Source organism: Canis aureus, chromosome X (genome assembly GCF_053574225.1).
Source record: "Canis aureus isolate CA01 chromosome X, VMU_Caureus_v.1.0, whole genome shotgun sequence".
In the NCBI taxonomy this organism is placed as follows: Eukaryota; Metazoa; Chordata; class Mammalia; order Carnivora; family Canidae; genus Canis; species Canis aureus.
In genome coordinates, this window is record NC_135649.1 from 2457561 (window position 1) to 2473193 (window position 15633).

Below are 15633 nucleotides of genomic sequence, written 5' to 3' on the forward strand. Positions count from 1 at the left end.
GCACATGCACACACAGAGGTACTCAGCCCAGAGGGCCCGTGCCTTGCCCCTGACGGAGGGAGCTGGGGAGAAGGGTTTGTGGAGCAGGAATCCTGTCACTGGGGCCGAGCGTGTACAAAGACCCTTAGGTGGGACACCATAAACCTCCAGGGAGTTGCTCGAGGGTGTTGCCACGAGTGGCAAAGTGGTGAGACCCGAGGCTGGCTGGCCGACAGGGTGACTCCCCAGGAACTGGCATGTGAGGCTAAGGCCTCGGCTTTCTCCTGAGTTGGAGGGGTGCTGGAAGAGGGAATCCAGGACCGAGCCCCTTCTGGCTTTCATCCGAGGAAGGTGGCTCTGGCTGGTGGCTGGTGTTGCGGGCCAAATGGTGGCCCCCTCTGCTGTACCCGCCGGAACCTGTCAATGTGACCTTACTTGGCAAAAGGGTCTTTGCAGATGTGGTGACGTGAAGGATCTCAAGTTGACACCATCCTGGATTTCCTCAGTGGGCCCTGAAGGTGGAGGCCCGTAATAGGACGGACACAGAGACACAGAGAGGAGAAGGCCGCGGGACAAGGGGGCAGAGACTGGAGTGAGGTGGCCACAAGCCAAGGGACGCCTGGGGCCACCCACAGTTGGAAGAGGCAGGAAGGATTGTGCCTTAGAGCCTGCAGGGGTTTAATGGGCCTGTCGGCATCTTGCTGTCACACTTCTGGTGTGCGGAGCTGGGGGACGAGGAGTTCCTGGTGCTAGGTGTCTCACTTTGTGGTCACTTGCCACAGCGGGCAGCGGAGATGAGCACAGATCACAGCTGGCGTGGAGGGAACTGGGGGGAGCTGGGCTGGGGCAGGGATGGGGGAGCTGAGGAAGGAGATCAGGCTGTCCTGGGTGGATCAGGAGACATCAGGATTGTCACCAGGGTCCGGTCATCCTGGTGGAAGAGCTTGGGAGCAGTGGCTTTTTCGTCTCAAAGCTCCCAAGTCTCTCAAGTCGTGGCCACCATCCGATTGTACCAGAAGGACGCAGATGACGGTCGTTAGCTGGGGCGGGGGAGGGAGGGCCTGGTGCGCTGCATCCCTAATGCCTGTGAAGTGGCACCGCGGGCTGGGGAGTCAACACCCCGCACTGGTCTGAGGCTCCTCCAGCGTCCAGCGCCGGAAGGGGAGCAAGGAAGGGGAGCAAGGCCCGATCGCCCAGGGACGCAGAGCCAGTGCCCGGCCGAACCCCGCGAGGCGCTCTTTCCCCGCGCCTTACCCCCGGGGGCGCGCTGGGGCTCGGGCAGAGCTGGTTCCGCTGTTAGGGCGGCTGCGCCCAGTCCCGGGTCCCAGCGAGAGCGCCCGTAGGCGCCCGTCGCCAGCAGCTCTCCGGGGCCTGGAGCGCAGCGCAGCTTCGTGGCGCCGCCGGCCCTCGCAGCCAGGGTGCCGGGGTGCGCGGGGGGCCGGGGGCCCGGGAAGCAGCGCGGCGGGTCGGGCTCCGGGGAGCGCGGCGCGGCCGTCGGGGCGGGAGCCTCCCGGGGGCGGGGCGCCAGCTCCCCCCGCGGGGCGCGCGCTGCTCGGCGACAGGCGGGCGCCGGCGGGCCACCCGGCCGACTGGGCCTCTGCGCCTGCGCCGGCGCCTGCGCGCAGCCGCTCCGCCCGCTCCCCCCCCCCCCCGGCCCCGCCGCGCGGGGGGAGGGACCCGAAAGGCGGGGCGGGCGGGGCGGGGGCCGGCGGGGCGGGGCGGGGCGGGGCGGTGGCCGCGCCCGCCGCGAGGACCCCCGGAGCCGGCCGCCGCGCGCTGGGGGCCCCTTGTCCTTCCGGCGGGGGGTCCGGGGCCGCGGGGCGGGGCCTCATGGAGGCCCGGGGCCCGGGCGGTTGCGGAGGGGGGGACGCGGCGCGGGGCGCAGAGGGGCGGCCGGCGCCCGAGGCCAGGGTGCACTTCCGAGTGACGAGGTTCATCATGGAGGCAGGTAACCGCGGCTCGGGAGAGGGCCGGCCTCGCGGGGACCCGCTGCCCGCAGGAGGGGGCGCCAGGGCGGGAGCCGGCGCGGCCGGCCGGGCGGGGGGGCTCCCGGGGACGGGCCTCCGCGTCGCGCCGCGCCCGGGGCTCGGCTCTGAGCTGCGCGCGGACGGGCGGGGGCCCGAGGAGAGGACGTGGGAGGCGCCGGCCCCCAGCCCGGGCGCCCGCCGCACCTGCCCGCCGGCGCTGCGGCCCGGGACGAGCCCGAGGGCCGGGGCCCCGCGCGCCCCTCGAAAGCTCCGCCGGCGCGTCCGCAGCCGCGGCGGCCGCCCGGGCTCCCAGTGGAGACAATGAAGCGAAGCGGATTCCGGTAGAAACACTGTCTCTCCCCGGCCCTTGCATCGGCTCTGGCGGCCACACAGTTACTTCCGATCTTTGTTACTTTGTGCGCCCCGTGCGCGTGCGGCCTCTGGGGGGTCCGCTTTCCAGGCCAGCTCAGCGGGGCCCGGGAAATGGTGCAGGACGATTGAGCCCCGGGATTCGGACGCTGCCCGGGGCGGGAGGGAGGACGGCGGGGCCTCTCGGAGGCTGCCGTGCTCCCGCGTGGACGCTCCACGTAACGCAGGGCAGCATGCGGCCCTCTGAGCACTCGCCACCGAAACAGGACTTGGAGGGGCATGCGCAGCTCTAGCGCCTTCTCTGACATCTCTGGGAATGAGGGGACCCTCGTCCCAACGTGTAACTGAATTTCAAAGCTTGAAAGGCCGAAAGCCCTTCCGGGTCCCTCTCGGAGGACTTCTTGAGACAATGGCCTGCATATGCCCTTGCTCCCCCGTGGGACGCTGAACACTGGCCCTCCGAAGGTGTTCCCATCCCAAGCCCCCGCACTGGTGACTGTTCTTACCCCACGTAACGACACGCAAAGGAGAGATTTTGCAGATGACATTCAGCATCTTGATGTGGAGGGCAAACTGCCCTAGATTACTCCCCGGGCCCAGGATGATGCCACCCACCACGTCCTTAGCGAGGCAGGAGTGATGGGCAGAGCGGAAGGCCACGTGAGGACGGAAGCACGGTTAGAAAATGCTTCCCCGCACTTTGACCAGGGAGGAAGTGGCCACGGGCCAAAGACTGCAGCCACCTCCAGAAGCTGCAAAGGGCAAGGAAACGTTCTCCCGTGGAGGCTCCAGGAGGAATCCACCCTGCCCACGCCTCCAGCTTAGCCCCCTGAGACCCATTTCAGGCTCCTGACCACAAGGGCCGTAAGAGAAAGGATGCGTGTTGCTTGAAGCCAGAGTCTGTGGCGATCTGTTAGAGCAGCCCCAGGGGACTAACGCCCCTCTGGGAGAGGCTAACGAGTGTAATCTTAATGATGTTGGTTGTCCTCCACCTTCTTTCAGTCTATTGGATGCCATTTAATCTTCTCATTGTGAACTTATATTGGTTCTGTGACCCAATGCCGTGATTTCCTTAGGAGCTGTCCAGAGGCGGGGCCGGGGCGGAGGCTTTCCCCTCTGCTGTCATCTTGGCAGGATTTTTGTTAGGTGAGCTGTGGGGGTGGGGCGGCCTCTAGTTAAATGCCCCCTAAGGTAGCCACAGACACACGACAGCGTGTGGCCCTTTCCGTGATGTGGTGCAGAAGCCGACAAGCCAGCTGCTAACGGAGCACTAGTCTGAAGCCTTGCCTCTCCTAGTGTGGTCTGCACATCTGTAGCTTGGGTGTGACCCGGGGTTGACCCCGGGTGGTGGGGGGGCGGGTGGCTTGGGAGAAGTGTGCAATCCACAGTGCTGCTGGAGGGGACACCGCATTTGCACACGACCCCCCAAGGGCCTCACTGCCCCATTAGGACCTGAGAAGCCTGGCTGCAAACCGCTCAGGTAGAGGGCCCAGTGAAAGACTCAGCACCCAAGGCCAGCTAGGCTCCAAGCTCCTGGTCTTGTCTGAGCAGTGGGGTACCCCCTTAGTGCCCAACAGCAGCTCCACTCACGCGGTAGCACACGCTGAGCACTGGACTAAAGTAGCCTCCTGCCTGCTTTCTTTTGGTAGGTGTCAAGCTGGGGATGCAGTCCATTCCCATCGCCACTGCTTGTACCATTTACCATAAGTTCTTTTGTGAGATCGACCTGGACGCCTACGACCCCTACTTGGTTGCCATGTCTTCCCTTTACTTGGCCGGCAAAGTGGAGGAACAGCACCTGCGCACTCGTGACATCATCAACGTATCCAACAGGTAATGGCTTCCAGGCCTGGGCCTCTGGGAGGACTCACTGGTGTCCACCCAAATGGGAGGGCAGAGAGGTCCTGCTGGGCCCTGACCCCCCCGGGTGCCAGCAGCCAAGCTCAGAAGGAAGCGCCAGGGTGGTCTTGAACCAGGGCAAGAGGCACTAGCCACAAGGGCAGGAATGAGGCCAGTGTCAGAAACCCCCGGGGGTCAGTGGAAGAGAAGCTGGGGCCAGATGAAGGGAAGTCTAGAAGGCCAGAGGGAGCGTAGTGGAGCCAGGCTCATGGCGTGGGGAGCTTGGCTAGAGCACAGGGAGCTTGGTGAGATGTGTCCAAGTGGATCGTTTGGAGTTTTGGGGCAGGATGGATCAAACCAGCTGTGTTTGGTGGGACCTATAGGACCTTTCCATGTGGGGGGAGGGCGTGGACCCAGTTGGGCAATGATTTTATTACGATGGTGTGAGAAGGCGAGTCAGAGTTGCTAACCAGCGTCTCTTGCCCTGCTGTGGCTATGGTGCTCTGCGCGTAGCAGCCTTGGGCGCAAGCAGCCGTATTCCCACTGGGGAAGGGTATGGGGGTCCAGCCAGCCAGGCTGCATCGACTCCCAGGGGGCTCAGGAGAAAGCAACTTGTGGAAAGTCACTGACCAGCAGAATGGCATAACCTTTCTAGAAACCAGTCATTAGGAAAGAAACCTGTTTTGTGCTGCTTCTCTTTTAATAAACAGGTAACGGAAAAAGCACTCCCTCCCCCACTAAGCATGACAGGTTCATGGTGTACCGCTAAAGGCTGAGAGAAAAACCGGAGAGGGAAGCAAGGGAGAGCTGCCGGAGTCCACCTGTAATTGCCAGGTCCCCAGCAGGGAGGACCGGCAGAGGGGAAATTGTGTGGCTCGCTAATTGGACATGAGCACCTGGGTGGGATTCCATGGGGGAAGTTGGAAAAGGAGTGAGGAACTAGGAAGGCTGAGTCATCAGCAGGGAATTTTGATCACTTGAGTGTGAATTCTGTTCTCCTGCATCTTGGTGATCCTCCTTAGGTGGGAGTGTTGTGGATATATATGGTGTAAATAAGGACAGAAGGATCTGGAACAAAGGAAGGACGATCTGGGAAACGTAAAGCTGAAATACAGTTATTCTTCTGCATAGAGCATCGCCACCACATGTTCAAATACCTCCCGTGGGCCCAGAGTAAGAGCCCTGGGCACTGCCGGGCCAGGTGATCCAGACTGTCCCTCACAGCGGGCCGACCGTAACGGGAGCACGAGCAGTGCAGGGTACTGGAGCTTCCAGGGCTTCTGGAACAATTGCACAGAACTCGTCTTTCCCCTGGACATCCTGTTGAGTGATACGGGACAGCCCATGAGGGCTGAGACTAGAAGCTGGCTTCTTTTTGCTGTTGGTTACCGTTTTATCCTAAAGCCTAGGCAGGTAGATGACGAATGAGTTGAAAAGCACCAGCAGAACTGGCCCGATCTATGGCCGAAACCCCCTGGAGTTTGTGTCTCTCTCCACGCAGGTACTTTCACCCAGGCAGTGAACCCTTGGAGCTGGACTCCCGCTTCTGGGCGCTCCGGGACAGTATAGTGCAGTGCGAGCTCCTCATGCTCAGAGTCCTGCGTTTCCAAGTCTCCTTCCAACACCCACACAAGGTACCTGCTGGGGAATCGGCAACTATTTCTACAGGCATGAACCTTTCCGTCTTTGATCCAGAAAGCGCGCCCACCGAACCCTCAAGAACATGTGGGATATGTGCGGGACAGCAGAGGCGCCACCGCCGGGCACCGGGGCTCCTGACTGCGCCCAGTGACCGGCTCAGGCGGCCTCTCTTGTCCCACTCACCGGGGCTTCTCAGACAGTTCCGATTTCTGCTTCTGCCTCCCCGCCTGCTCGGCCGAGGCCACCAGCCGGGATCCGCGCGACTCTTGAAGTCCTTGCAGATCCCGTGACCCATATGGCTTGTGTGCTCAGTGAGCCACAGGGAAGCAGGACGGGTTTCAGGACCTCCCAGACGCCCTGGCCCGCAGAGTTGCTGCTCTGCCTCAGAGCTCACACGCAGCCTGGCTGCGCTCAGAAACCCACCAAAAAGCTGAGTCACAAAGTTAAGTAGCACACTTTTCACCACTAGGAACACCTAGGTCCCAATCGAACTGTTTCAGGCAGCAGCAAAAGGGACCTGTGACACCCCTAGAGCCCTTGGGCATGATACCTTCAGGGCCCCAGGCCCCCACATGGGCAGCTGGGAAGCACGGCCTGCAGGGAAAGATGTGGAGCCGTGCGGGGCTGGGACATGGGCTGCGAACAGGATTTTTTTTTTAATTGGCATTTTTATTGAGGCAATGGTAGATTTACAAGCAGTCGGGGGGAATAACCCGGAGATCCTATTTGAGCTGGAGACTTTGCCCAGTCTCCCCGAACGGAAACATTTTGCAAAACTCCAACCCATATACGAGCCAGGGTGTCGGCACCGACACAGCCCCGCCCCTGCCAGGGATTCCGGGTCTTGCCTGCTTGTTACCTGTACCGCGTGGTGCTGTAGGACTTATCACATAGCACCTGCGTATATCCTCCACCGCAGTTAACGTACAAAGGTCCAGCGGCACAGGGGCCCTTATAATCACACCCCACCCTTCCAGACTGCCTTTCCAGTCCCAGAAACCCCTGGTGGAGATTTTGAAATAGTTGTGTCTCCGGTCGGTCGGTCGGTCGGTCTGTCGGATTGTTGGTTGCACGACGCAGGGGGAAGGCAGCAGCCGCCCTGCCTCTGTGGGGCAGTCACGGTGCCAGGCGCTGGGTCTGGGGAAGAAGGGCACCTGCCAAGGGGGCTGTCGGTGCCTGGAGCCTCGCGGCCCCCGCTTCCATCAGGTCGGGACGGGGCATACGGCGCCGAGGAGCCCCCTCTTCCGGGGCGTGCTGCAGTCCCGTGCGTGTGTGTTCGAGCCCGTCGAGCGGGCCTCTCGGTGGGTTGGCAGGTCGGGTGGTTCAAGCAAAGCAGCCGGCTTCCCAGAGCGGGAGCTCACAGGCAGCTGAGCCAGTAAAGCCAGTAAAGAATTTCCAGCTGAGGACAGCGCTCCTGGCAGACAGTCACCAGCCTCGATCCCGAAAGTGGGCGTCCTGTCTCTGGGCAGCCCCTGGCCTCGGGCCGGGCACGGGGGTGCCATGGTCTGTTTGGAAGATGAGGACGCTATTCCTGGAGCTTATGTTGAGCTGGGCCAGGGCATACACAGAACGATTTTTGACGATGGCTAAGTAGGGCTGTGTGACAGAGAGGGACCGTGGTAGGGGTGGCCACCAAGAGTGGCTCAGGCAGGTCGGGGAGCAGGCCAGGAGTTGAGAGCGGGTGGGCACATGGGCCCTGGGGCGGAGAGAGAGATGATTTGGGGCCGAGGGAGCAGCAGGGAGCAGCAGCGAACGCCAGGGCCCGAGGGGAAGCTTGCCTGGCAGGTTCCAGCGGGTGGGGCGGGGGTGGGGCGGGGCCCCGAGGCCCGAGGAAGACACCAGGGCCTTTATCCAAGTGACGCGGGCAGCTGTTGGAGGGTAGGACAGAGAGATGACTCGATCCAGTTTGTGTTTGGTTCCTGAGACAGCTCAGGGGGAGAGTGGCCGGTGGGCGGTGCGGGGGGCACAGTACCTCTCAGCGAGGAGTCAGGTGTCTCGGGGGCTGGAGCCCCGAAGGCCAATTGGCTGACTGGTGTGTCTTTGCAGTACCTGCTCCACTACCTGATTTCCCTCAAGAACTGGCTGAATCGTTACAGCTGGCAGCGGACCCCCGTTTCCGTCACTGCCTGGGCCCTGCTGCGGGACAGCTACCATGGGGGGCTGTGCCTCCGCTTCCGGGCTCAGCACATAGCCGTGGCAGTGATCCACCTGGCCCTGCAGGCCTACGGGGTCGAGGTGCCCGCCGAGGCCGAGGCCGAGAAGCCGTGGTGGCAGGTGAGGTGACTGCTCAGTATACTGGCCTGTCCCCCTTTCCTTTGCCTAAGGATTTCCAGATGTCCTAGTACCCAGATGTCCATGTTTCTCTGTAGTAACTGTCCACGAAGGAGGCTACGGGCTGCTTTGGAATGTAGAGGCTGGAACATACCCCGTCATAGTCGTCTCAGGCGGGGGCTGTCCCCCTTGGCATTGTGGACTTTTGGGGCTAGGTCATTCTCTGTGGCAGGACCGTCCGCTGTAGATGCCAAGGAGCATCCCCCACCCGGGTCATGACACCCAAAAATGTCCCCGGACGTTACCAAGTGTCCTAGGGTGGGGATCACCCCCACTTGAGAGCCACTTTGTTCAGCCAAGCACTTTTATTGAATTGAGCGCAAGCTTGTCACATATCACAGGCTAACAGACTTGGAGTCACATCAGAAGAGGCATAGGGAGCCCTCTAGAAAGATGCATCGATGTTGGAGAGGCAGATAGATGACAGCTAGAACGACACATGACAGAGGGGGAGCGGGGTGCGGGACAGACACATGGAGGACAGAAGAGGGACGGGTGGATGGCTAGACGGCAGATGGTGAGGCTGACGGTCCAAAGGTTTGCCGGCCTGGCCCAGGCCTGCTGAACCCACAGCGCGGTTCGTAGAGCGCGAGCGTGGGGGAAGGGCCGCCGTCCAGGACGTCTGCAGTCCTCTGGCTTGGCCCCGAGGAGTGCCCACTGTTTCCCAGGGTGGAGTTTTGAGATCATTTCCCGCTTTCCCTTTCCCACGCTCGAACTTTGCTGTTCCTCTTCTATCGCCTCGTTGTCTGGCCTTGCCCTGGACGCGTTCTCTGCGAGCAGTGTTTGCGCTACCTGGAGCTTTCTCGTCCTGTGCACCCGCCCTCCCTGGCAAAACCCCGAGGCCAGAGGTCCTCTAGAATGTGCCGTCTGTTTCCTGAACAGAGCGTGCCTCCTGGGCGCCCTCCTGGGGCCGCTCCGGGCTCCCCCTCCCTTCCTGCAGCCCCCCTCCGCGGACACCCAGCTTCTGCTTTCTGTTCTCTTGTCCTTTATTGTCTGTGGAACCCCTCCACCTGACCAGACGGTGGCTGCCGGGAGGTTAGGGCTCTTGTCTGCTTCACCAGCTGCCCTGGGTCCGGCGCCGAGACCTGGCACACAGTAGGTGCTCGTGCATCCTCGAGCAAACACGTCTGTCGCCCTGGTCTCCGGCGAGACGCCCCTCCTCTGGCAGCATGGGGTCGAACGCCATCTGCATAGACAGCAAGTACTGCTCCATGCTGGGCTTCTCAGGGAACTTCCAGGTCCTGTGACCATAGTGTCGCTGCTCGGCTGGAGCCGGGTGGCAGCAGGAGGGGCTGCCACTTGCCAGCCCTGCTCTCCGAGGGCATCTGGTGGGCAGCCCCTGTCTCTTGGCTGCTTGGGTCTGCGATGTCATCACTTGCTTCCCACGTTTTCTGCTCTGCCCGTGTCTTCCTCTCCACTCTCCTTTCTTGTCGCCTGCTCCTGAACTTCCCGGGGCGCCACCTCACCGCCTCTGCCTCCCACCCCCGGCCCTCCGCAGAGGAGGGTGCTGGGAGGCAGCTCCCCCGCCAGCCTGCTTTCACAGGCTTACCCGGGACCTGTGACGGCTGCAAGGAGCGGGGTGGCATACTCACTCAGCGCTTCACCTTTCCTGGGTGGCTCCGGGCCTCGGGCGCCCGGAGTATCCACAATCTGGGTGCCTTTGGGCTTGTGCCGCGCCAGGCCCAGCACCTTATGATAAACGGCTCTGGATGACGCCCCCCGCCTGCCCGGCCGTGGGCGCTGCCGCCTGAGCTCGGAAATACTTTTCCTCCTTGCGCTCGCTCCCCGCCACTCCTCGCAGCTGCCTCTGTCGTCTCTTGTCTGCCGGGGGCTGGGGCTTCGCCGTGCTGGTCAGGAGCCCTGGGAGAGCTTGCTGTGCTTCCACACCCGGAGCCTGCCTGCACTTGAGCGTGATAGTGGCGAGGCAGGCTGCGTGCCAAGCTGGGTCGGGCCCTGGGCGGACGAGGCACCGACTCTAAGCAGTAGCGTGTTGTGGCAGGTGTCAGCATCTCTGCCCTCACGAAGGCTGAAAGCTGTTCCTCGCTACGGCTCGACACATCGTGTCCGTGCTTTCCTCCTCGGGGGGACTCTTGGATTGCTTCCACCTTTTGGCCCTGGACTACTTTTTAACAGTCTTTTCTCGGCTTGGGCTCCCCAGGAACATGCAAGTAGCGGCCCTTGGCAAGCAAGCCCAAGCCCATATTTCCGAGGCATTAATTTTCTGCCGAGAGTCTGGGGCGAGCTGGCCCATCTTCCTGAGCCAGGGCTTAGGGGATTTTCGGGCCGCTGTTTCCTACCTGCAGCAGTAGCTTATGGAGGGCCCTGGCTTTCTACGGGGGCCGTGGAGGGGGTACACTCAGGTCTAGTGTTTGCCCTGGCTTGGCCCAAGGTCTTGACCCTTCTGGTACCTTGGTTCCCCAGGCAGCAACCCCCGGCCCAAGGGGCCACAGCATCTAACCAAGATCTCCTTGTTTTGCTTTTTATTTGTGGTATCAGGGCTCCCCTAGCGCACCCTCGGGCTCGGTGCTCCACCAGGGGGGCTCCCAGGACTCAGAAGAGCCGTAGATTGGCTCACAGTTATGGTGGTTGTGGTCACTCACGGTGAAAGCACATGGGTTGGAACCAGCAAGGACGAAAGGAGCTCAGGGCAGGGTTCGGGAGAGAGCAGGGGCGAGCCACCAGGTCCCTTGCCGGGGGAATCTCCCACAGTGATGTGTGACAACACGCACAGGGCGCTGCCACCAGGGCTGCTTCCCCGTGTGCTGGTGTCTGGGGCCTCGGGTGCAGGGTCGGTCCCGGAGGCCCGGAGCTCCCGCGGGGTGACCTCGGATACCCAGGTCCTGCCCCCCAGACGTGAGGCCGAGAGGTGTGGCCCAGGGCCCTACCAGGAATCACGCTGTCAGCACAGACTGCCTGGCGGGGCCCTCGGCCCCAGGGAGACAGAGACCCTCTCGTCAGGCAGGACGCGCCAGGGGCCTAGAGGTCCTTTCCCAGGGGTTGGGCAAGGGCCCCAGCTTCCTTTGGGGACATGTGGGGTTGGCCCTAAGCTGTACAACCCTGTTGGTTTGGGCCCCTGGGGGTTTACTTTACAATTTTATAAGCTCTCCAGCATGGTCTGGAGGATGGCTGGTCCAGGTTATAGAACCAGGCCCCGGCTGTTCTCCAGGGGCCAGCTCAGGGTGGGGTGGGGTTCAGCAGTCTAGCCTGTTTACTTCTGGAAACGCGCTCCTGGCCCAGCTCTGTCACCAAGTCCCTGTCCTATTTGGGTCAGATGATCACCCAGGCCTCTTCCATCTGGAACGTTCTCTGCTTTGTGATCAGCCTCAGCAGGCTGGAGGCGAACTGGCTTTGCAGAGAGCCGCTCTCATATCTGAGAGCCACCCCCCCCCCCCCCCGCCCCGTGTGATGGGATGCTCTGCTTAGTGGTGGGTGCCTCGTTTAACACAGAGGGAGTCTAATCAGCACCTGTTTTCCTTCTCCTTTCTAGGTGTTTAGTGACGACCTTACCCAGCCAATCATTGATAACATTGTGTCTGATCTCATTCAGATTTATACCATGGACACAGAGATCCCCTAAGGCCCTGGGCCAGGCCTGCCCAAAGAGAAGCCCGGGATGCTCGGCTGCCTGGGGACGGCACCACCGCATCGCCGTGACGGCTGGTCCCCAGACGACCAGCTGGGAGGACTGGTTTTGTGCTGCTGGAGACGGGCTGGCGAAGGCGATGACCTGCAGCCGCTTTGGTTCTCATGCTTTGACTGTCCCTGGCAGCTGCGGTCCGGACGGTGACGGGAGCTGTTCCTCCTGCGGGCAGGCCGGGGTGCGCCAGGGGAGGGGCCCCCAAGGCATCCGTGTCTGCTTTTGTCCTTTGAGAGGACACCAACTGCAGTTGAATGTGGAATCATTGGAAGGAAAAATCAAAGAACACATGAGACTGCACTCTTGGGGATTTTTTTAACGCCAGATTTATAGGAAGTATGAATGTGCAACATAGATGGAATTTTATTTTGTGTAATAAAAGATGATGCAAATCAATGGAGATGCCCTGTCTCTGCTCTGTGGCCGAGGCTGCTCTGGCTGCTGGGGGTGCCGTCCAACCTCAGTTTCCCCTGAAATGCTCTCCTCGCGTGGAATCGCCCCTTGTGCTCCGGAGGCGTCCTGGAGGCAGGCCCCTCTGTTGCCTTCTGAGGGCGTGGCGGCCCGGCGTGCACTCACACCGTGGTGGTGTCCCCCGACGGAGTCCCCGTGTCCTCCCTCCTCCACTACTGGGACGTTCGTGGAGCTTGGCGCTCGTCCTGTTCGGTGGGTGAGCATCGGTTTTGGAGAGAGGGATGAGGGCCTATCCTTTGGGTTCCCCAAACCCAGATCTGACCAAAATGTAACTGGAAAGTAATTGATGGAGTTTTCTTTAATGTCAAGACTGTGACTCTAGATGGAGAGCCTGGGGAATCTCGGGGCCACGGCACCCTCCTGACCCACTTGAAGGGCAGTTCTTCCAGAAGACCTGCTTTTGGGTGCGTTAGAGAAACCGAGCAGCCTAGGTGGTTCTCCTGGGAATCCCCACTGGGCTCCACATGCCATCGAGGTGGGACTGTCCCTCAAGACATGATGGTGTGGGGGCCCGGGGACTGTCCCAGGTGCTTCCCCGGATTTGTGACGTTGTTGCCAGGGGAGCACGGGTTTTGGATACTGGCTGCTTACTGTCGGTTTCCATGGAACTGGGCCACGGCTGTTTCACCTTTGGAATCTGTCTTCTCTCCCCTGACCAGATCACAGGCTCTTAGAGCAGCTTCAGTTTCTTTGGATCTGTTCAGCTTCAGCCTCCCGTGAGGCAGCTGCCCTCCACCCCTCCCCGCTGGATGCGAGGTTGTTTTCTCAGCTCTCAGAAATCAGAACCGCCTGCTCTGGATGGGAGGGCTGGGAGGGCTGGGTGGGGGGGTCCGGGCCAGCCCTCTGGCGAGTTCTCTCCGTCTGCACCTGTTCAATCTGTTTGCTCGCCACCCCCTGCCCCGGGGCCTACCAGAAGGAAGGGAGGATGGTTGGATCAAGCCCTGGAGGGATTGGTGACCCTCCCCACCCCAGGTTGTGAGGCGCCGAGCTGAACTGGGAAAGCATAGCTCGGGGCTAGCGGCGCTGTGTGGAGATTATGCAGCTCTAGGTTTCCTTTTATGCCTGCCGCATAGCAGGCCGCATAGCAGGCCGATTCCTTTCTTTCTGTGGGACTCGGTTTCCCACTTGGTAAATTGAGCAGGTTGGACCAGATGATGTCAGACTGGGATTGCTGGTTGCTATTTTTATTTTCACTCTTTTCTGACTGCTGTTTTAGAGCCCTTGGCCTGCCTGTGTGCCTGTCCTGCTGCCCGGCGGGACTTGCAGGCCTCGCGGGCTGGCCCCTGGGTCTTGTCCTGTCAGCGCCGGGCGCTCTGGGGTCATCCGTCTGCCTCGCTGCGGCTGGGGCCCGAAGCTGTACCTTCAGTGTGCCATCCTCGGAACAGAGAAGCAGGGAAGGCACCGGTCAGCAATGCAGGAGGCAGATAAGATGTTCTGAAACCCCAAGCTTCCACGAGCTTCTCGGTTCAGAGCACGTCTTCCTTACTGGAAAGTGATAAATCGCCGAGCCTTGCCTGGCCTGTTGAACTGGTTGAAGGAGTGGGGTGGGGTGGGGTGGGGGCAATCCGGGTTCTAGGACAACCTGGGCCAGTCTCTGGAAAGCTGTGGTGCAGTGGACCCGGCCCCCGAAAGATGTGTTTGTGTCCTAACCCTTGGAACATGGGGTCTTTGTAGGAATTGTCAATGTAAGATGAGACCCTATGGGAGTCGGCTGGGTCCGAAGCCAGGGTGGCTGGTGACCTTATAAGACACAGTGGTGGAGTGTGCAGAGGGAGACGGCCGTGTGACAACAGAGATGGGAGCCGTGCGTCTGGCAGCCAAGGAAGGCCAAGGGCAGCAGCTGGACGAGACGAGCTTGGGTGCCCAGAGCCCTGGGAGGGGGCTCCGCCCTGCCCACACCTGCGTCCCTGACTCCTGGCCCCCGGAGCTGGGGGACGCTAACTTCTGCTACTTTAACCACTGCCCCACCCGCCAGCGTGTGGAACTTCGGCAGCTCACACCGGGCCTTCCCTGGACTCCCACACCTGCTGGTGAAAATGGTGAAACCCTGGCGGGCTTCGTGAAGGAATGAGCGCCGGAGCGCTTCCTTGCGCCCCCTCAGTTGGCTAGCTACCAATCTGTGCACGGGAACCTGTGGTGTCCTTGATAGCGGGAGCGGAAGAGTGTCCACAGGCAGGAATGAGCAACGTGGGGGGGCGGCATCGCTCCCTAAGGTGCCAGCTGTCTTGACGTGGCATCCGGCCCCATCTAAACTCGCTCAGCCTTGTGCTTCGAGGTGGATTCACACATCCGTGAAGCAAGGGCTCTTTGCTATTTGTTTGCTGTTTTGTGTTATTTGTCTTTTTGCCTTTTTTAGAAGTATGGGCTCGTGGTGGTGGGGAGGGAGCTTTTTTATGAGGAGGGTGGAGCTTTTTCTCCTTTCTTGGCAGCTTCCCTGGAAAAGGCATCCGCTGGCATTGCCAAATTTGGAAGGGTGATGTGTGGAGTGGAAAAATAGAAACACAGGGAAAGGAGATGTGGGTAGTCTTGGCTGTCACCGTGGTCGTCATTTGCAAGGGTTGGACCCGAGCTGCCTTTGTGGGCAGGGGCTGGGTCGCAGAGCACAGAGGCCCCCCTCCCCACAGGTGTTCAGAGACACCAAGTGTGCGAAGGAACGGGTAGGGGAATGACCCGGCGAACAAGTGAATGAAATAATGGGTTTTCTTTCCATGGCTTTGGCTTAAAGGGGAAGTCTGTGATTGCAACCCTCGTGTGCTGCTGGCGGGAGTTTAAAATGGTGCGGCCGCCGTGGAACACAGTGTGGCACCTCTTCAAAAAATGAAGCCTAGCACTACCGAGTGACCCGGCAACCCCACTCGTGCATGTAGACCCAGGAGGATTGAAAACAGGGACTCAAAACACACATCTGCACACCCGTGTCCACGGCAGCATGGTTCACGGTAGCCGAAAGGCAGAAAGGAACCCAACGATCCACTGGCGGGTGAACGGGTAGGGAAACTGCGGTCCATCCACGCAGTGGAATGTTATTCAGCTTTAAAAAGGCGGGAAATACAAAAATTAATAAATAAAAAAAATAAAAACAGGAAATTCTGACACAGGCTACAATGCGCGTGAAGCTCGAGGACACTAGGCAGCGTCTCTTGGAGCAGTCGATTCAGGGACAGGAAGGATGCTGGGCACGGGGACCTCGGGGCGCACGATGAGGGATTAATGTCTAATGCGGACACGTTTCAGTTCGGGGAGATAAAGATATTCTGGGGACAGATGGTGGGGATGACTGCGCAGCGCTGTGAAAGTACTTGATGTCATCGAGCTGTTTGCTTCAAAACGGTCAGGACAGTGACTTTTATGTTCTATATCTTTTGCCACAATAAAAAAAAAAGAGGGAGGCCGCATGTG

At 60.7% G+C, this 15633-nt stretch overlaps 1 protein-coding gene across 7 annotated transcripts; it reads left to right on the plus strand.

Moving 5' to 3' along the window:
- Positions 1–1771: 1771 nt before the first annotated feature.
- Positions 1772–12159, plus strand: CCNQ (cyclin Q). Of its 7 annotated transcripts, none has more exons than XM_077890309.1 (6): positions 1795–1923; positions 3392–3461; positions 3965–4148; positions 5656–5788; positions 7842–8069; positions 11614–12159. In XM_077890309.1, exons 1-6 carry the CDS (start codon positions 1810–1812, stop codon positions 11701–11703), a joined length of 819 nt encoding a protein of 272 aa, XP_077746435.1. In that variant the 5' UTR covers positions 1795–1809; the 3' UTR covers positions 11704–12159. The 7 variants fall into 7 exon arrangements, with proteins under 7 accessions (XP_077746437.1, XP_077746438.1, XP_077746435.1 ...); XM_077890310.1 differs by having other exon boundaries at positions 11674–12159; XM_077890313.1 differs by having other exon boundaries at positions 1816–1927; positions 3318–3461.
- Positions 12160–15633: the final 3474 nt, after the last annotated feature.